The 23495-nt window shown below is 35.0% G+C and overlaps 1 protein-coding gene across 1 annotated transcript; it reads left to right on the top strand.

Annotated features, from left to right (window-relative positions):
• Positions 1-2834: 2834 nt before the first annotated feature.
• Positions 2835-3134, top strand: LOC145131363 (auxin-responsive protein SAUR62-like). Its single transcript, XM_079066058.1, has one exon. The coding sequence runs from the start codon at positions 2835-2837 to the stop codon at positions 3132-3134; it is 300 nt and encodes a 99-aa protein (XP_078922184.1).
• Positions 3135-23495: the final 20361 nt, after the last annotated feature.

Here is a 23495-nt window from a genome sequence, read left to right as displayed (position 1 = left end):
AATCACATAGATCACTATGAATCAATTCCAACACTTCTGATTTTCTATTAACATTTGGAAACGGTTGTTTCGTGATTTTAGTTAACATACAAGTTTTGCATTTTTCAGAATTAATGTCAAAAGCTGGAATCAATCTGGTTTTTGACATTTCAACCATTCTTTTAATATGAACATGTCCTAATCTATTATGCCATAACATAGAATTATCAAGATTAGATGCAGAAGTCTTAAAAGTAGATTTGACATGTGATGCAAAACAACTTATAACATTTAACTTAAAAACACGGTCACAATAATAACCAAATCCCACAAATATTCCACATTTAGACAACACATACTTGTTCGACTCGATAACTTGTTTATAACCCATACAATTCAACAAACCAATAGACACAAGGTTCTTTCGAACCTTTGGAACATATAATACATCAAACAAACTAATTGTTTTTCCAGAAGTAAACGTAAAACTAACAACACCAGTTCCTAAAATTGGCTTTGATCCTTCATCCGCCATGTGTAAGACATAACCTTTATTTACTATGTTCAACTTCGTGAACCATCGTTCATCATTACACACGTGATGTGTAGAACAGGTATCAAGCCACCATGAATCTGTATCAGCCCCCTGTACAAAAGAAACTTCTGGAGTTAGTAGCATAACATTGAATACTGAACTTACAAGATCAATAGTTAATTGACCTTTGGTTGCAGATTGATCATGAGACCCACTGCCACCACCAGCACCCTCTTTTCCACTACCACTAGCACCTTTATTTCCAAGTTTCACCCGACAGTCACGTTTCATATGCCCTTTCAGATGGCATCTCCAACACACAAGTTCCTTGGAATCCTTGTATTTTTTGTTGGACTTTTTGTTGTTACCCTCATACTTACGTTTTTTACCCTTGCCCTTGTGATTAGAATTGTCTTCTTTATCACATTCAACCATATGAACTTGGGGCTGTCCAAATTCAGATTTGCCCTTTCCAGTTCCTTTGTCATTCTCTTGATCACGAAGTCCTTCTTCGATTTTCAAATGACTCCCAAGTTGAATCAAACTTATCTCTTCCTTTCTATGTTTTAGATGGTGTTTGAAATCTTTCCATGAGGGTGGAAGTTTATCAATCACACTTGAAACAACAAAGGATTCGTCCATGGACATGTTGTATTGTTTGAATTAACCATAAATTCGTAGGATTTCATTATATTGTTCCATTACAGATCGAGAATCAACCATTTTATAATTGTTGAAATCAGGATCAATGAACTTTTTACTTGAAGCATCTTCTGCAATATATTTTGCTTCAAGTGTGTTCCATAATTCACTTGTTGTTTCAATATTTTGATGAGTGTCAAAGAGGGAATCACACATACCATTCAGAATGTGACCAAGGCAGATGTAGTTGTCATTCTCCCATTTGCTTCTCCTTCTGATCTGTTCCAGACTTGCATCTTCAACCTCTTCTGGTTTTGGAGTAAAAAGAACATAGACAACTTTCAAAGTGGTCAAACAGAAGTGCATCTTCTTTTGCCAACGTCTGAAATCTTGGCCCTGAAATTTCTCCAATTTGCCAAACGAAGTATTCATGTCTTTCAGTGAATTGCCAGCCATCTTTTCGAGAAAACGGAAATATCAAACAAGATTGTTGGGGAATTCGAAATAGGGTTATGGGAAATCTGGATCACAAACATGGATCGTGTAAACACTTTCCTTGTTTGATATTTCGACCCTATATGCCTTAGGTATCACGAAATCCAAACTGGGATAATTTCTGAAGCAACAATTCTGATTTTAGGCACAAAATCAGAATCAATTTTGATAAGATGAAGATGAAGAAGAAGCGTTATTGTTTTCTCTGTGTTTCAAAATATATATGCCGTTTTCCCTAACTTATCCAAACAACGGATAAATGAAAAACAGTTTCCATCTTTCAAGAATGACAATTTAGTCCTTGTATTGTTTAGTAAATACAAGTGTGTACTCCCGCACCTCCTAACTTGTATTATAACTAAAACATTATTCTTGAAACACTTGTTAACTCCATTACACTAAAATATATTTGGTGATAAAATCACCAACAATTAACGAATTAACGAATATTTTCTTTTTATATTATTATGTTGTCATCTTTTGATATTTATAAAAATATAATATTAAATATTAACAATAATATTTACATTGCACGGAAAATAAATACAAACTATGAAATGAGATTAAAAAAAATAGAATGAAAGTGTGGTTTAAGAAAAAGGTGGAAAGTGATAGATCCATTTTGCTCAACTGAAATAAATAAATAATTTCCTAGCTTCGAAAACTATGGTCTTTGGTTTTTCTTTGCTGTTTGCGTATTAAAGCTACTAATTAGAAAGCAAAAAAAAGAAGTGAGGCCATGGACCCCTTTGGCCTCCATTGAGTTCCACCGCTACTAACTTCACGAAATTAGAACTAAATGTGTTGTTAAGTTTTCATAAATACTCATACTGACCGCAAGACCTAAAACTTTTCAGATTCATGTATGAAAATCACGATTTCATGAGTACAGTGGACTAGTCGGGCCAAATAATCTCAAATCATGGAAAAGGGAGTTCATTAATTCTGTATATTGATGTTTGCCTAACCCGCACATAACTAACCACATGTTCTTCCTAGGAGACATTCCAGACATCCATGAGAGATACCCTAAACTCAGCCACTTTTCAAGAACATATATATGCACTATAAACACGGATCAGTTTTTACCACAATATACATACGTTCCATTTATACTTTACAAATCTAGACAGGATTTCGAAAGAACCCATTGATCATGAAGACAGCCAGGAAGCTCGTAAAAATGGCTAGAAAATGGCAGAAAGAAGCTTCGCGAAGTTATTGTAATGAAAAAATCACAAACAAGGGTCATTTTGTTGTTTACACAGCTGACCACAATCGTTTTGTGATCCCATTGCAGTATCTAAACACCACTCTTTTCAAAGAGCTTTTGAGGATGTCTGAAGACGAGTTTGGTTTGCCAACAGATGGACCAATCACTCTGCTTTGTGACTCGACGCTCATGAGTTACTTGATCAACGTGTTTGAGCGAGGTTTGAGTATAGAGTTGGAGAAGGCATTGTTAGTTTCGACTGTCGATTGATAGTATTCTTTGTCCGTTGTGTTCGTTAGATCATGGAGCTAAAAATAGCGAACAAGCGCTAGTTTATGGCTTTTAATTTTTTTCGTTTACTAGTTATGCTAGATTATACGATTTTCGTTTTGAAGAATTAGAATGTGTAAGTTTTGTACTTCAAATGAGTAATGAACCACGTGCGAAACACTTTGAACTTGTTCTATGAATATACTTTTTGTTCTGCTATATTTGTGTTTGATTAAATAATACTCCATTGTTTCACATAATAGGCTATATGTAACTTGGTCCGTTAGATAAGGATAAGCTACCATTTTGTTGTGCGATGTGGAGATATTTTTTCCTTTTCAACCGCGAACTTTGTCCCTACAATTAATGACTTTTAGTATATGGTACTGATTAATTAGACGTACTTGTTTGTTTTTATAACCATTAACTCACAAATCCACTAAATCTATAGATTTTATTTCAAGCTGGAATCAAACCATCAATCTCTAATAGGGAAAAATTTATCAATTCTTAGGGCTAGCTTTTTGTTTTTGTTTTGTTTTTTATAACTACTTCTAACCGCTTCTGGCTGCACCGCATAGAACACACGTAATATTTGGCCTTTCGCAGATGTTTGTTTTTTTAAAAACTTCGGACTTAAAAACTTTTGTACGTATGTTGCGTGGCACAGTTTTAGACCCTCATCTTCAAACCATTTTTCACCTTAGTTTAATTATTATATATCTATCTTTAAACGGTTATAGTTTTAAAAATCTAAGGTTTTGAAGTTGTAACAACATATCAAGAAACAACATTTTATATTATGAGAAATAACACAAATGCCGTACGAATTTTCTATGGTTGGTTTTTTAGTCCCTAAACTATTTTCATGGCTTTATGAGGGAACCAACTCATGAGCAACTTGTCTTTTTACCCCCCCCCCCCCCCTTTTACTTGTTTTAGACGAAAAAACTTTCCACATCACAAATTGTGCTCCGATTGAGTTCTTTAATTTGGAGAAATTTTCAAGACTATCAGGTCGTGTCGAGATAAACACCATCGTATTTGTATAACATACAAAGTCAAAGGAGATTCATTATGTTTTGGCCTAATGGGACATAACCGGAATGAACACAACCTCAGATCAGCTTTGAAAACCAAGATTCTGCCATGGTGCTCTTGAACAACTAATCCTATTCTAACTTCATAAATCACATTCAAACTTTTAACAGACATATGCCAAAGGATAATCATAAAATTGAAAGTGACACGAATCGCACAGAGGTAACATTCCAAAATGAAAACGTTAAGAGACCAACCCAATACTTTGATAAAAGTATTAAAATATAAGGATAGAAAACCAAAAAAGCTAGTGTTATGATAAGAAATAGTGATGTTGGTGCTTCTTACGAGAGAAAATAATGGCGGTGTGCTATGACTCTGATGAACATGAAACATAAGGATGATATAGGGTATTGTAGGAGTTAACAGTTAAAGGAAATTTTGGAAATGAGAACTCAATATCGGCACAATTAATAGTTGATGGAAATTTCTGGAAATAAGAACTCAATATCGTCGCAAGGAGGCTTCTTTGATGGTGGTTCTTTTGACTAGTCCTCAATCCATCAACCCCTATTCATCGCGAAATCGAATCCCAAGGAAATTAGACCATGCTAACTACAGGTCGCAAAAACCATAGATCAACCTGTTCATCTATTGTACACAAAAAAAAATGAAATTGCCACCACCATCACCATCCCTTACTTCATCAAATCATGTTCATCGCTTGCTTGAGTGAGACCAAAAAACACAAATAAAAGAAGGGTACATAGTGGTTTGTTGATGATGCTGAGGATTTGCATAGAGGAAAGGTTAATGCGATCGATCGAGAGCGAAGTAGGAGCGGACCTGTGTATTTGTGTATTTATGGAGAAGAGAAAAAAGGCAGGTCTTTTGACTTTGATATATATATATATATATATATATATATATATATATATATATATATATATATATATATATATATATATATATATATATATATATATATATATATATATATATATATATATATATATATATATATATATATATATATATATGGAGAGAGAGAGAGAGAGAGAGAGAAAGAGAGGCCCCAAGTTTTGTCTATGCATCAACCAAAACAGGCTCAAACAAGTAAACGTAAAGGGGCATAGAGGAAAGGTTAATGCGATCGATCGAGAGCGAAGTAGGAGCGGACCTGTGTATTTGTGGAGAAGATAAAAAAGGTAGGTCTTTTGACTTTGATATATATATATATATATATATATATATATATATATATATATATATATATATATATATATATATATATATATATATAGGGAGAAAGAGAGAGAGAGAGAGAGAGAGAGAGAGAGAGAGAGAGAGAGGCCCCAAGTTTTGTCTATGTGTCAACCAAAACAGGCTCAAACAAGTAAAGGGGGATAAAAAGACAGGTTGTCGATGAGTTGGTTCCCCCATAAAGCCACACAAATAGTTTAGGGACTAAAATGATCAGCCCTACAAAGTTCATATGACATTTGAGTCATTTCCCCTTTATATTATATAAACAACAAACATTAATCTTAATTTTCATATGTAAGCCAAACCTAATTTATTATTCTCAAAATGGATATAAGATCATTTGCATTCTCGACCTTAGATATTTATTGTACATCACTTTTTTCATGATTGTTGAGTGAAGAACTTTTTTCATGATTGATAAGCTCAACAATGTTGGAATATGCGGAATGATAAGGATAAATATAACAACAAGATTAATCAGTAAATATAAGAAGGAATAAATACTTAGTTGAATCGTAACAAGGTTTGCATTCAAACACGAGTTAGTAAAATGTTGAACAACATAAGCAACTGATACAGAAAACTAAGACTTGTATTTAATTAAGTGTAATACAGGAAAAGTCTTGGAGAAGTGATGTCTAGATCGATCAACATGATCACCTATAAATAGCTAAACAAGTTATCTTCGAAAACAATAAAATACTCTAAAGTAAGATAGACATGGTTGCCATGCTTTGACTGGCATTACACAAATGACTACTCAAAGTCAAAAAAGATGAACATTACTTTTGTGACATATATGATTACAAATGACAAAGTAAATTACTCTTCTGTCAATCTTCTCCACTCCCGTATCAAGTCTTCGGTGATAACTCCCAAGTCTTCTTAACCAAAATTGCTACCGCAACATCAAGTCATGTTTTCGGTACTTCTTAGTTGCAGAGGATCACTTCATGTTTCAACAATTTCCCCCTGAGTAACCTCGCAGCTAACGGTTTCAATTATTAAGTTTAAGAAACTTAATAATGACCCACCAGAATCTTCTAACTTCCACAATCCACTTGATTCTTCTACAAATATCGACCTCACTTCTTCAGTGGTGTATTTGGACTTGTGAGCCATTATAAGAGTTCCTTTCAGTTGTTTAGGAGAACATCGATGAAAGGTTGTGGCCGGAAGGAAGTACTTCTTGCTATCTCTTACAAATTTGAAAATAATGCCAAGTTCAGGGAAGTTTGTTGCTTTAGGGATCATCTCTTGAATCCCTTCGGTCATGTATTTAGGGAGTTCAAAAGGATGGAAGTTCATTTTCTCTGCAAGTATTGAATGGATTTCGACATCAATTCTTCCAAAGTCACATACAAGGTCTTGGAGAAAGTTAGCAGCCCTGAGATATGTCTCTTCCATCTTAGGATATTTATAGGATTTGATCTTGAAGAATCTTGCAATGAGAAATATTTCTTCGGGGTTCATGAAGACGAAGTCTGCTTGGGTTCGGTGGTATTCTTTATAGAAGCGAGAGAGGGTGTATTGGTAGTGTGATTCACCTTTGAAGGACCTTTTCTTGAAAGTTTTTACGGCTTCGGGAATGTCATTTGAGCAGACTTCTTTTGCAGATTTGCCATACTTGTTGTGGAACAGATTCAGTCTCTCAAACTCCATGACCATTCTTTTTGCTTCAGGGATACTTTGGTCAAAGGAATTAAATATTGGGAAGTATTTAGCGTTGGGAGAGAGAGAGAGGAATCTCCTAGTATGCCATGGAGGGAGGTTCAGAGTATGTAAGATGAGGAACATAGTCCGAATCCAGGAGTCTTCGGATTGGATTAACCCAGGTGGTGATCGGAGATACATTTATGCTTGTGTCAAAACCTTGAGTATGACAAATGTGCTCAACAAGCTTACCAACTCTCTAGTCCGCCTTCTTTTTCTTTGTCTTGGAGGAATCATAAGATTTTTCATCTGACATGGAAGGCTCCGAATCATTTTCTTTCATGGGTGAGGGTTTCATTGGGGAGGATGGAGGAGTTGGAGTTTTGTTCTTTTGGGGAGATTACGGTGAAGTTTTATGAGGAGACTGAGGAGGGGTTTTATCTTTTGGATTAGGAGCAGGAGGAGTTGGAATCGTCCGAGTAGGAGGCTTTGTGTTGTTGGATTCAGAAGAGGAGCTTGTGCTTTCAGAGATGTGAACAACCATGTCTTTTCCGCCTTTTATGGAAAAAGGCACGCCCTTCTCCTCAAACAACTCCTTGAGTTCATTCAGCTTTTCGTAAGTTTTTCCAAAATGAATTAACATGTGGCCACTTAGGTTGTTGTTGTTTGGCATTTAAGGGTGGATGAGATTGCTATAGATATCTTTAGAGATGGTGAGGATTTCATCAATGGTTTTTTTGGATGAGGCTGATTTTTGAAGACTGCGGATGGTGTCTTGAAGTTTTGAGTAGCCTAGCTTGTATGCCTTGTGAGTCTTGTTGATCAAGAACTTTGTCTGCGCCTATTGTTTATTGTTCATTTTGACCAACTGATCCTTTAAGTTTTTGAACTCATACATACTATCTTTAGTCTTCTTGATAAACTCTTTGTGGTCTACTTGACATTATTGATTAAGCTTCCTGATTCCCATCTCGACTTCCATAGTTGTTCTTTGAGCAGTCTATTTCTCCCGTTCTTTAACTTCCTTGATCCTTTCTTCTAAGAACTGAAGAGATTTAGTTGAAGGTGTCTACGATGTTTGTTTAGTAGTGACTGTAGTGAGAATTTGATCGATCTTATTTTTAAGATCGATAAATTTTTTCCTGAAGACTGTAGCTTTCTTCTTTTTCTTATGTTTTGGCTTGGAAGTGGAATGTTGAGATCCACTTAATTCTTCCTCCTTGGAAAACATGTCAAATTCATCGAATTGACCTTATTTTTGAACTTCCTCCTTTTCATTGAAAACAAAATTAAAACCCGGTTCCTCACTGATCTGCACTTCGGTTCCACCATCAATTGAATCACCAACATCGATTGGTGAGGGAACGGGCTTTGATCCTCTGGCCAGGTTACCTTCAGCTTCTCTAGCCTTGTGCATCGTTTCTTCCATGCTATCAACATATTTTAAGTATACTGAATATCATAGATGGTCTTCAAGTTGTTGATCCAATCAGCTTAATATGCCGCAACAAAACTGAACTCTTCTTCTTTCTTTTGTTGAAGCATAGTTTGTCTTTCTTTCCTTCCTCTAAATGCCTTTTTGAAGGTTGCAAACTTTTTCTATTTCGATTTTGTGGAGGGTTGGGCATTGGTCCAGCTATCATATGATATAACAAAAGGTCCAGTCACCACCAGGGTGTCCCCCGGGTTCATGGATCCTTGCACGTTTGTGCTCCACATGCCTATGTCGCTTAGTCAAAATGTTGACAGCGAAGGATTTCTAGGGCTTCCTCGGTCACCTTGGTCTAAAACCAAGTTCGGCCTTGGCCCTGTTCTAGCATGGGTCTCTGAAAAAGGACCATGCGGTGAATGAAGTGTTTGCAGTGTATGTGTAAGAGAAAGAAAAATAAAGTGCGGCTCCTCGGGAGTGAAGAAATGAAAGTGAGATCTACTGTAGACCTTAGGAGTTTAATCAACATCAGGATCCACTTGCAATCCTGATTGGGATTTGTCTCTATGCAAGTGGTCTGAAACCGTTACACTTTTTGTAGGGAGTGGATGGATAGGGTTTTTACGGGTGATTAAGCGTTGAATCGAATGTCTACCGGAGAATTTTGAGAGTCTATGATATTCATTGTGGGATGCTTATGGCTAGGTAGGGTATGGAGTTTGAGCTTATTTTTCTAAAATAAGTCTTCAGATATATGAGTTTCCCCGGCTTCTTCTTCGAGGGTGTTAACGGACTCTTCGGTATGAATTTGGTCTTCAATCACTTTGGAGTCCTCAGTGACAATCTTTCTTTTCTTGTAGGCTCCAACTCCTTTGGATGTAGTCTTTGTTGGAGTTTTTCTTTTGGAGACACTCTTGACCCTTTTTGATCTGGGCTCCGGGACTGGACCAGTCGTCTACGGTGTGGTGCTAGGAAAGGTAGAACAATATGGTGCTATATCGCTTGTAGCCTCAATGTGATCAGTGACCGTAGAGTCAAATAGTCTAAGTGTGGTCAAGATATGCATGGGAAATTGTCTTATGGGTCCGAAGACAGATTGGTATTTATGAAGAGAATACCTTTTAAGATCTCGCCATAAGAAGCAGTTGAGTTCATCTCCTAGGCTAATGCCAACTTCCTTGTGAAGATCTACTAGGCATAAAGACCAAAATATGGAAGGAGTGAGCTCTGTGTGTCCTTCCTTGGGTGATCCCTTTCCAACATACTGAGTGAAGTCATCCCAAAGAATGGTTTCGTAGTTGATTGCCTCTCTAGTGAAGATGCTCCACATAATATCTAACAGTTGCTTTGGCATGTTGTATGTTCCACCGGTTCTTCCAGACAGGCATCAAATCACGTAGTGACAGACGTACTGCCACACGGCTGGAAGTTTCCCTTTATTGAATTTTGCAATGCCTTTGAGCTTAGCTTGAAAACCCATTTTGTAGAGAGCTTTGAAGACATCTGAGTTATTGGGGTTCTTGATGGTGGTTGAAGGAGGAACACGGAGATTGATCGCTTCAAGAAATTGAGGTTTTGTGAGAACCACCATTGATTAATCTACAAGCTTGATATGAACTTCATCCAGTTTTTCAAATGGTCTTAAGGTAGAGAAGGCAGATGCGAACGACACAAATTGGGGAAGAACTTCTGTGAATGCATCAAAAGAACCAAATAGTGGGTGTTTGGGCAAGAAACGGATCATCAACTTAATGGCAGCATCGTAAAGGTCATAATCATTGAAGATGTAGTGATCCTGATTATGACGACATGTGCGGAATTGATAAGATCAAGTGAATCATACAAGAATCAAGAACACAAGGAGTAAATAATCACGTTTATGCTCTATTAGAATAGTGTGGGTTTGTTTTTCTCTCACTAAACTAACTATCCAAATGGGTCTCTTACATAATGGGAGTCACTCACTTCGTAATTATAGGAAAGACTCAACCCATTTACACATACAAGAGGGTATGCCACATCCAAGGAGAACGTTTCACCCTAACATTCTTCCCCTCAAAGTTAGGATTGGATGTCCAGGCTTCAGTTTCCAAACGATCTCGCACGATCAAGACCATCTCCCCCTCGAAGTAACTGTTGGGTTTTAGTATGCTACAACATCCTATGGTGCACATACAACCCTAAATGCTTTGGATCTATGTTTTCTCTAAATATACATGCAATATTGTTTCCAAAGCATTAAGCCTACAACTAGCATACAATTGATATAAACAACATAGAATTGAGTTGTAGAATTACCTCTTGGTTGTAGCTTGTAGAACTTCTTGAGTTTGGCTTTTAAGAACTTAGTGCCCCAAGTGTTGCACCTCAAATGGAATCACAACACACCTAGAACAAAGGAGATTTTTGAGAGAGTATTTCTTGCACCAAAATCGGCTCATGGAACTCCAAGGATCTAGTGTCCATTTTGGATGCTAAGGGACTTCTTATATAGTGTGGCATGATTAAGGTTACACCATGTAAACCCTAATGGGCATGACTTTCCATATTCCTTAGGCTCCATGGGTTTAAACCTCCATGGATTGTCACATGGGTTTAGCCCAACCTAAGGAATCATTGATCAACTGCCCACACCATAAGAATGAATGATTTACCAAATCAACCCCATATATTTAATTAGACTCTTTTAATCACAAAATTAATTCCAAACTAATTCTTGATCAATACTAATTAAATAATATGATTTCATATTAATATATTAGAACTTATAATATATTAATAAATTATAAATAACCTCTTCTCAAAAGTCCATCCTATCAAATTGTCCTGGTGATATGCAACCCAAATGGACCATGCTACTCTCGGGTCAAGTACATACCAATTATAGTTATGGGCTTAGAAACCTAATCAAATAGTCTCCCACTTATTGCAAGTATGACTCCACAATTCGACTAGCAATCGTAGCTCTTAAAAGTCGCTGTCGAACTCTGACCTAGTCGATGACGCGTCCATTAGATAAGGGATCATATATTCCTCCATTCTAGATATCATATGGATTGAGACATGGATTATAATCATTCTCTCTGTCCATCTGTTGTTTCCCGATTTCCGATTTATGATGACTGACTAATTGAACAAATCAAATCAGTCCAGGCTTGGCCAAGCACTTCAGGTGTCATCACTAAATCATCGAGGGGCCCACATATATCGCTTTTATACACATGGGGTAAAAGGAACGGATAAACTTCGACCCAAATGCTTGCTTGTACTTACTCATCAAATTACACACAACAATATGTTTTATAACACCAAGTTACTGGTGCGTTTACATACGTCAATGTGCAACCGACTTGCAACTACAACTCACACGTCTTGGTTTCAAGAATATAAGATATTATCGTCTCACAATCACTCGTGATAAAATCCATGAAGTGATTCAGATGAGCGTGGGTTGAATCCAATACTCGAATCTTATTCTAGGAATACTCATGAACACTGCAAGCAAACTTGTGCTATGTCTAAACGCCTTTAAACAAACGATAGACTCGTTCATGACAGTCTTACCTTAATACCTACTTCTAAATTATGATCGATGGTGGATGGTTTTGAATAACCTAGTTATTCAGGAAGTCAAAACATGCAAACTGAAACACAAGAATAATCGAATCCAATATGGTCTCAGAACTTATGAATATAAATAAAACACCTTTTATTTAATCATCATATTGATTACAAACTCAATACTTGAATTAAAACAATAGTTGTCTCGTGCTCCAAGCATGCACACTATGTTTTCTATGATCCTTATTTTGTGAAATAGATCAATTGATAACATTTTCAATGGAACTAATTTCACAGTTCCAAATCCTTACCCTAAATGTAAGAATACCAAATTCTTGCCATTTACTATAATCTGTTAGATTCTAAACTTATATGCAATGATCCTCTTGTAATGACTATGCACAAAGTCACAGAGACTTGGCAACAGACATTACAAAGTATTCCAATGGAGATTGTTACAAGACAATTCCATGTAAATGAAGTCTCAAATCCATGAAGTGATTCAGATGAGCGTGGGTTGAATCCAATACTCGAATCTTATTCTAGGAATACTCATGAAAACTGCAAGCAAACTTGTGCTATGTCTAAACGCCTTTAAACAAACGACAGACTCGTTCATGACAGTCTTATCTTAATACCTACTTCTAAATTATGATCGATGGTGGATGGTTTTGAATAACCTAGTTATTCAGGAAGTCAAAACATGCAAACTGAAACACAAGAATAATCGAATCCAATATGGTCTCAGAACTTATGAATATAAATAAAACACCTTTTATTTAATCATCATATTGATTACAAACTCAATACTTGAATTAAAACAATAGTTGTCTCGTGCTCCAAGCATGCACACTATGTTTTCTATGATCCTTATTTTGTGAAATAGATCAATTGATAACATTTTCAATGGAACTAATTTCACAGTTCCAAATCCTTACCCTAAATGTAAGAATACCAAATTCTTGCCATTTACTATAATCTGTTAGATTCTAAACTTATATGCAATGATCCTCTTGTAATGACTATGCACAAAGTCACAGAGACTTGGCAACAGACATTACAAAGTATTCCAATGGAGATTGTTACAAGACAATTCCATGTAAATGAAGTCTCAAATTCAAAGTACATTCCCTTAAACATCCTTCTTGCATAAAAGTTTCCTAATCTTACACAGATTTAAAGAATAACTTCCTCTTATGGAAACATTTCCATATTCCCATTTTGACTATCAGTTCTGAATAAGAGTTACCTCTTCTCGGAGTATGTCAATATGATCCATCCATTTTTATACTTCCAATTGTAAGCGACCAATCCTTGGCGAACCTTAGATTGTCTTTAACAGTTGTTAACTAGTCATATCCGGTTCTACTCCTTTTTCCCTCTTAATGCCCTAGGCATTTGGAAAATTTAGAACGCGAGAATATTATAGCATATGCAATCGATCCTATACCTGAATCATATGGGATACGATTCATAATGTCTAACAAAAAGACATGATACTTGATCAGTCTTTTGCTACAATATTTCTATTTTCCATGTTCTCATAATTTTGATTATGAAGAGGGATGTCGTAATCATAATCAAATTTTGAGAACGCAATTAACATTTCCATATATAGAATTTCCTTATGTTGAACCATTCCAACATAACATTCATATATATTCGACTAAAATTGATTAAAATCTCAATCTAAGCTCTTAGATTTGAAATGAAGTATAATTTCCTCTCCCTTAATTATAGCAAAACAACTTTTCAAACCTTGCAACTTTGCGAATTGAAACCTTTGTTTTCTATAATTAACATTGCTAACTTGCAACACTAACCATAATAATTATGTTCCCACTAGCATAATAATTATTATCTTACTAGCATAACACTTATGTTCCCACCCAGAAATCAGTTGGACTTCTAGAAATCAATACTTATTGACTTTCATTACCAAAGTTCAGATTTCTGATATGAGATGCTTCGATAAGACTTTATCTAGGCTTCTCAAAATCATACACCTTCCTTAGATAGCTTCTATGTATGCCTTAACTATACAGAACTTATGACAATAAGTTCCAAATGTTTAGACCTTTTCCATTTCTCACAATTCGAACTATGAAGAGGGCTGTCGTAATCATAGCCGAATTTAAGAATGAAAATATCACTATTGCTAACTATTAAAATCTACTTAGTGAAAGCGTTTCCTCACAATCATTTTCATGAATTAGAGATAAACCTTATGACACTTATATTTTATGGTGTATGTGTTCCTATCCATGTGAATTTCTCAAAACCATAATCACAAGACAAGGTTAGTGATAAATCCAAACTCATATGGACTGAACTTGTTCAATCTTAATTTCTTGCCACCTGGCAGCTCAAGGGCCTACCATTGCTTCCAGGTTGTTATGCAAACACTTGAGAACTCATAGAACTCATATGCATAGTCAGCCAACTGGATTGGGCACAGAAACAAGAATATGTCAACACGATAGGTTACAAACCTCAAGTCGAGTGCTAGTGTTTAACAATAGGTTTACTCTTGATTAGTTCTTGAAACTTTCAAGATCTTTAAGACTCCCACTGACCTCTTGACATATAAGATTCACTTTGTCAGGGAACATTACTTGACAAACAAATATTCAAGAGTTAGTGCGGTTTCTTATCAAGCAAAACACTTCACACAATTGGTCTTAGTTGGTCTTTGTCCTTACCAAGACATTACAACTTACTAATTTCAAATGTACAAGAGTAAGAAACATGTTACTCTACATTTGATGAGTGTTATAAACCTTCTTAATTTACTGTCACTCAAGGCACAAGCTTGGAGTATGACTCTAAGACTTGTTTTTGGAACGAAGTATGACTTATCTTATAGATTGATGCATTTCAACAATTCACGATTCCTCTTCTTAGCCATACAAATGCACTAAGATATCCTTAGAAGATCAATTGTGACATGGTTTTCATAATCATTAAGATGATCATAAAACACGATACTCAAGTACTCTCCCATATTTTCAGATTGGAGAAACTTTTATCTTTCTGCCTAATTTGATTCTTCTCATTCGTTCTGCCATACATTGAACTTTTCCAATGATTCAGAATTATACATAAACTTGTAAGCATAACCATATTTACTAAACTTTAGTAAATTATGATGAATATTCTTATCGTTCTTTGTAGTGGACCTGACCAGCGCACACCCAGTGTACCCAATCCCCTAGTCCTTCACTTGACTCACACATTCATGTGAACAAGGAATTAGTCTTAATTTCCCAAAGACAAAGGTTATCATTCATCACACACTACAAGTTGCATGATTCCAAGTTTCTATCAAACTGAAACTTGGGTGATGAGAATATTTCCTTATTTGGCAATTTCTCGACACTCCCACAAACGAAAGAATCAAATTCACATTGCTTACATAGAAACATACAAACATCAATTTTCACAAATGCCATTACAAGGAAATAAAATCCATCTCCCAAGTTTTCCTTGCAATGGCAGCTCAAGAATCCAATCATCGAATCAATGTGAATTTATAAAATGCAAAAGAATCAATGTGAATTTTATTTATTTATAAAATGCGGAAGAACTTTTCCTTACAATGCAATTACAAATGAAAACTATGTTTCTAAATATTTCTAAGTAATCTATCATAACTCTTAAACAACAGCTCAAGAATCCAATCATCGAATCAGGCAATCAAAATCCATCTCTTCTCTATCAGATTCAGCTTACTCTTCCTTTAAGCTTCATTTCTTTTCTTTGATTCTACAAAACATCAAAATGCGACCTAGTCACATCATGTATTAAGAATCTCCAAATAGGAACATAATTTAGTTAGATATTGGACTTACCTGAAGTAGAGTCAAACTTTTTGACTTTACCATCCTTATAATATTTCATGTAAATAGAGCAGCTTCGCAACTAATGCCCATTCTCTTGGAAAACGAAACATATGAACTCTTTGTAAATGGTACATGGGACTATCTCCAACTTAGCCTTTCTCTTTACCATTTGGTCAAATGACTTGACCATGGCCGATCCCTTTCCAGTGGGAAGAGAAAGCTTTTCTGGACTTCCAATGTTACCATTGTCAATGTCCATGGAAGTTTGGGGAGTAGACCTTCCAATCAAATTTGATTTACTAGTGCACCAAATCATTTTTGATTCAATAGCAACAAGCAAATAGGTAAGATTGATAAGGGTCATGTCATGGTCTGTCATATAGTAGTCCTTAATGAACCCGCTATATGACTCAGGAAGTGATTGAAGAACCCAGTCAACAGTTAACTTCCTTGATACTTCGACACCCAGCTCTCCCAGCCTGTCAATATGTAACTTCATCTCCAAGATGTTGGCACATACAGACTTCCGTCTTCGTGTTTGCTTGCCAATAGGGCTTGAGTGACCTTAAAATTTTCAAGTCTTTGAACTTGTGGGTTAGGGAGAATAATTGGAGGAGGTGGAGGAAGTGAAGTATGATTTCTAGTCCAATTAATGCACAACAAAGGGATTAATCTTTCACTTTGATCACCATGTGGGATATCATCTTCATTAGAAAGCTTTTTCCAAAAGGATAAGGAAGACCATAGTTGTCAAAACTAGACATCTATGAAGGAGAAATTCAAGTTAGTTGATTTAAGTCCTTAATATAACACCCAAATGAAATATTAAGGCTAGGACCCAACACAATATTTTACAAATTGGAAGAGGGATGTCGTAATCCAATTGTAAAATATTTGAAGGTAGGTAAATGACGATTTATCCATTTCCACCATGAAAAATGAAATTGATAATTAAATTTTAAATGGATTGAAATTCCTAGATCCTTTGATATTCATTGAACTTTTCAATGGCATGTTTAAATCTCGATTGTGCCCTTCAAGTTTGTGACTGGGATGTCGAGGATCACAAACAAGGTGTGAATAACCATGCAAATTAGCTTGGTACTCTTAATGTTACATCACCTAATCAATGTGCCGGTTAACCACACATGCTCCATTGATCTATGATTAACATCAACACTACTAGAAAACAGCCCTTTAATGATGTGCAAACAATGACACGCGCTGATAGAGGACACGCATTTGTGCGTGCCCTAAAAAATAATGTCACTTTTGCAAAATTTGAAGGATAGAGGACACGCATTTATGTGTGCCCTAAAGTTAGTGTCCAACAAAAAAAATTACAAACGCGGAGGGCGCCTATCTTAAATGTGTGTCCTCTATTAACGTCGCTTTATAATTTTTTAGACAAACGCGCGTTTTTAAAGAGGGAAATTGAAATCGTCCGAAATTCTAAAATTTTGAAGTTCCTGCTTCTGCACAGTCTCCTCTAGATCTATCTCCCTTCATTCTTTCACTCCATTTTCTCTGCAAACCGTAACCCATCACCATCACCATTGAACCCTAAAAACTCAATCCACACATCACGCTTCTGTGATTCTCTCCTCTTCGGCTCTCTAATATTCGATTTCACTCTAAAAACATCGATCGAACTCCTCGCTTCACCTATCGTCTACCAAAAATAAATGTTGATTGCAACCACCTTCAAGCATGATACCTCTCATCTACACATCCAGAACAAGAACATACATCACTCTCAAACACCCCCTTAGCTTCTTCATTATTCTTGACGTCGTGTGATTTCTAGGGCTCCTATCTTACATTGAAAATCGTTTCCCCCTCCCCTGGCCGACCCCTTTGGAGCGATTTCGAGGGATTGAATCAACATTTACCCATGTCGACACTCCATCTGATGCCCTCATCACCTTTTGTTACCTTTCGAGAATTCGCTTGATGTACTCTGTATCCTCTGTGAGAAAGGGATGAACCGTCGAGATCTTCAATATATTTGAACATGTAAGAACACCTCTTAATCCATTTATTCGAAGATTCAACAGCTGGAAAAGAAGATTATAACAGCTGGAAAAGAATTTGACCAGAATACAAACCTTGACTGGAATCAGATTTAAGAAAGTGGTCAAGAAGTTGAACCGAGTTATGGACCTGGATACACAGGGCGTGTTAATCTTGGAAATAGGTAATTTTTTGTTTCTTGATATGATTTTTTGTAAAAGTTCATTAATTTTTCATATGTCTTGTGGTTTTATAATGTTATTCTGTGCAGTTGTTATTTGGCTTCAACTATGCAAGTTGTTTTCTCAACTCATTTGTTTTGTTCACGGTTTGTATACTATTTCATATTTATTTATTTATTTATTGACATTTTTTCAAGTTTGCATAATTAATTATTCAACTACACAGGTACTACAAGAACCAAAATTTGAAAATGGCTTTTGATTATGCCCCTGATGATCCAATTTGCTGATCCAACTGTAGACTTGAATACGCAGTTGTAAGTATTTATATTTATATCAACTACACAACAGTTATTGATGCTAAAAGTCCAATTATAAGGGATACTTTTGTCCCAAATGATGTTTGTATTGGTGGGGCGAATCATGCCAGATTTATTGTGCTTACTGGTCCTAACATGGGTGGAAAGTCTACTCTTCTGCGTCAAGTTTGTTTAGCACTGATTTTGGAACAGGTAGAGATATATGTAATTTGTGTTTCTCTTTTCTTTTTTTTAGTAGTTAACCCTGGTTAGTTATGGATGGATGTTCCAGGTGGGGGCAGATGTGCCTGCGCAAAGCTTTAAGATGTCTCTGGTTGATCTCATCTTTATGAGGATGGGTGCAAAAGACCATATTATGGCAGGCCACAGTACATTTCTAACCGAGCTGCTGGAATACGCATATATGCTGGTATCTCTCTCTCTCTCTCTCTCTCTCTCTCTGTATGTGTGTGTGTGATATGAAATTGGATATGTTGTGCAGTCATCAGCAACACGTAGTTCAGTTGTGGCATTAGATGAACTTGGACGAGGGACAGCAACATCAGATGGACAAGCGATGAGAGGACAAAAAGAAACTAATATCAACAAAAAGTATTACCTATAAATGACTAAGTTTGGAATTGTGAGTGATCTATACATAATTCTTGACCGGTGTAAAATGGACATGATTGGAAGTTCTTTTTCAATCTTGTAGTTATTAGCAAATCCATTCGGACTTCTTTTCTTATGTTGTTATTTTAATGGCTAGGTAACTGTGAGGTTGCTACATGGTTACTGTTGTAACTCAAAAAAGGTAAATAACAGGAATAAACTTTTTATACTAAAACGTACAATTATAACATTGTAGTTTGAATTTACATTGCTATGATTGGGAATACTTTTATTACTTTTATAATTATAGCATAGTAGCATTGTAGTTTCAAATTAACATATTTTCAAGTAAATATGTTATAAGTAAATATCAAACTCTGCAAAAAAACCAATAATCTCCCAATATTTTAGTAGCAACAAATAAAACTTCATTAAAAAAATAGAAACTAATTCCATCATATAATAATACAACTAAGTATACAGTGGGCTGCAAAAGTACTTATAAGGGAAATTACAATTTTGTCCCCGATTGTCTTCTCAGCTCTTTGTCTTCAATTGTTATAACTTGGGCTGCAAAAGTACCTGGGCCAGCAAGGATTCAACATAGTGGGCTATGGCTGGACTACATGTATCAGAAACTCAGGAGACAGTCGCATCAACAATTTCAAACAATGGTATATTTCCAATTTATGTAGTAAATTAAAAAAAAGGTCCCTGTACTTCCTTCTTTTTACTGTGTTTAGTCGGAACTCAAAAGTTTTTTCACTTTTTCTCCTTATTTCAAGGTTCCATGGAAAAGTTATAATTTTGGACTGAGTAAAGTAAAACTAAGAAAGCTCATAACGCCATTTAAAACAACTTTCATTAATATGTTTATTATGTAGATCTTAAGTACTAATTTCTTTAATATAGCTTCCCACAAATATTTTAGAAAACTAATTCGAATGGAACTCAGAGATAAACAAATTAATGAAATTACATTGCTATTTCTTGCAGTACATTAGCTTTAAAAACATGATGAGACTAAGAATCAGTGTCTTTATGGATATTCTATTTATATTATTCACACCAACTTTCATATCTTCTCTAATAACTTCACATTCTTTTTCTTCTAATTAACTCTTCCGTTTCTATGAATCAATCATGTTATGAAAAATTCAACATGCATGGAAGGAAAAAAATAGAATGTTTTTTCAACAAATCATTTATCTCACATGTTTGCTTGGCAGGGAATTTATATATATATATATATATATATATATATATATATATATATATATATATATATATATATATATATGGTTTGAAGTAAACCTTTTTTGTTATATAAATAAACTTCAGGTGTTTAATTGCCCTATCAGAGCAGATTCTGCTACTGTCATGGCTGAATTAAAAAAATCACCACATGACTTGGTAAAGTATCACTGAGTGAAAATTGTTTGTTAGAATGCAAGGGTAAAATGGTCATTTACTCTCACTCAGATGATTTTATTCAGTCTAGAAAAGAAAAAAGCATTTTAGCCCCTGAAATTCTAACTACTCAGCTGATAAAATGTTTTTTTCTTCCAAAATGACCATTTTGCCCTTGGACCAAAAACAAAGTTTGTAAATTTTTCTTAAATTTAATAACAAAGTTCTAGCGTATATGATTTTAAAACTATGTTATTAAAAATTTAACTGATTTAAGGATCAAAATTACAAACCGATTTCTTTTGGGACCAAATCTGAGAAAATATCCAAATTCAGGGACCAAATTTGTAATTTACTTTGTTTATTTGTGGTTTTCAGGCACACGTAGGAGAATATTTTGGAGCAATACTAGCACTTGCAGTTTCTTCTCGTACCCTACAATTGACTTAATACTCATTCTAGCAAACGAAGGTTAATTATTCTTTTTGTTTCTTTTCACAATTTCTTTTATTTTTTCAGTGATTTCGATTTTATAATAGTATTTTTTTTTCATTTCAACAACTGCTTATGAGAGATCATCACTGCATCCATTAGTAGGGTTCATGAAGACTCTTCCTGTTGAACATAATTATGGATCATTTCCTTATCTCACAAGCTTCCTTTTAGGTATTTTACTTATTTCAACTTAAAATTTGATTAAGATAATCTTCTTCTTTTTTATTTACTTTACAATTTTCTTTCAGGTGATTTGGTAAAGATGACAATGGTTAACACTAATGGTCCAAACCATTTACCTTCTTTTGGGCAATTGATTGGCAATCTTACTGAAGATATACCACTTCTTTTTGTAAGCATCACCTTCAACTAATAAAATTTACCAAAAAGCCCTTCAAATAACTTCCACTTCCATTCTTGAATTTACTTCAGATAGGCAATGACCAAAATAATTCCAAGAGACACTCTTGATTGGAGGATTAAGCTTCTTGAATTAGCTGCTGGAATTGTGTGTGTGTGTATGTATATAAATATATATATCTTCAATATGTTCTTGCTATATATAAACATTAAATCTTTGTTGTTTTTTTCAACTTTTTTTTGCAGATATACAAGTGTTGCATTATTCATTTCAATTGTTAGTTGTACTACTAATGATGGAAGCTGCTAATAAAGGAAATGGAAGAAGCCACATGAAATAGATTTTTTATATGAAACACAAAGTAGATTAGATGAAGGCAAATTTATATATTGTAAGAAATAGAATTGTATGACATTAAATTTTATGCAATGGATTGTATTTTTTGTATATGGTATTTTATTTCTATTATGAGACATTTAATGCAAATTTAATTTAAAAATTAATAAATATATAAATATATATTTTTTGAACATTTAAATTTATGATACGCAAAAATGTGTGTCATGTTCGTTTATGACATGGCCTTTCTTGACAGGGGTTTTAATGATATGCATTGTGTGTCATAAATGCGTGTCGTATATAGACGGTGCGCAAAAGCGTGTCGTCTCTCGTTATGACAGGGCCTTCCTTGACACGCATTTGCGCGTCATCTGAGCGTTTTACGACACACATTGCACGTCATAAAATGGTGTTTTTCTAGTAGTTCAACCTACCCTTTTCACACAATGTCAGTCCCAGATTAGTGTGTCGGTTAACCACACATGCTCCACTAACGACTTAACAAGGTGCAAAGTGCAGTTTCATGGGTTAGCACCAAATTCACATTTTTCCTAAAGTAACTAAGATTGAGAATTTAATAAAAGTTTAGTTACTTTATAGTTATCATTCTACTTTTAATGAAAATTAATGTTCTGTCAAACCCGTTCGGCTAACGACCATCCATCAGTCAAGGAAGCGGTGGGTGAGAGTGGACACCCATTAAACTGCCATTTTATAGGCAGTAACCTTATACCACCCTTATAGACCGGCTTCGTGAATGAGGCCTACTAACGGTAAGACTGACTTTGTTCTTATACATATATATAAATATTAAACCTACAATATTATAATAGTATAAGAGTTGAATTTTAAAGTTTTAAAATTCTACGGTTTGGAACTAAATGTTTCAAAGTGAGACTTTGCATTACAAATTCCAAAACTTGAGGGCAAGTTTTGAACTATTCAAAAACTTTTGGTATCCATAACTTATGAGTTTAATATAGATTTATGAAAAGACTTTTGACATTCCATAACTTGAGGACAAGTTGTGGAGTTCATAAAAACATTTATGTAAAAGACTCTTCAAGTTCCATAAGTTGAGGACAAGTTATGGAAGACATAAAACCATTTAAGATGACATTTAAAAATGAGACTTTTCACTTTCCATAACTTCAAGACAAGTTATGGATTTCATCAAAAACATTTAGATCAAAAATTGTAACTACCAAAATCAAACAATTTGTCAATGATCTAATTAAACTCATAAGTTAAGATAATTCATATCAAACAAGTTTCAAGAAATTAGCCTAATCACATAAACTAATACAAATCATGAAACTTTGACAATTATCTTTTATTTGGATGAGAATCATCATTACCCTAACAACAAAATCAAATTTTATGAACTAAAACATTTTGTGGTAATGATTCTAATCCAAAACTGGCCAAAAAAACTCGAAAATCTACACACAGGGGCACCAACTTGTCGAGTACATGAACTGGACTCGCCGAGTTGGGCTGTTTCTGAGTGGACTCGGTGAGTCAGCCAGTGCATTCGGCGAGTCCATCAATCAGATGCAAAAAATTCGACCGTTTCAGCTTTGAAAACCAATAAAACATCAAGTATAATAGAAAACAACCCTAAGCTCTGATACCACTGTTGGATTTTAGTATACTAAAGCATCCTATGGTGCACATACAACGTTAAATGCTTTGGATCTACGTTTTCTCTAATTATACATGCAATATTGTTTCCAAAGCATTAAGCCTACTACTAGCATACAATTGATATAAACAACATAGAATTGAGTTGTAGAATTACCTTTTTGATGTAGCTTGTAGAACTTCTTGAGTTTGGCTTTTAAGAACTTACTGTTGG

The sequence above is a fragment of the Lactuca virosa genome, chromosome 8 (genome assembly GCF_052849685.1).
Source record: "Lactuca virosa cultivar CGN04683 chromosome 8, Lactuca_virosa_CGN04683_v6, whole genome shotgun sequence".
In the NCBI taxonomy this organism is placed as follows: Eukaryota; Viridiplantae; Streptophyta; class Magnoliopsida; order Asterales; family Asteraceae; genus Lactuca; species Lactuca virosa.
This window is presented reverse-complemented; position numbering and strand designations above follow the sequence as displayed.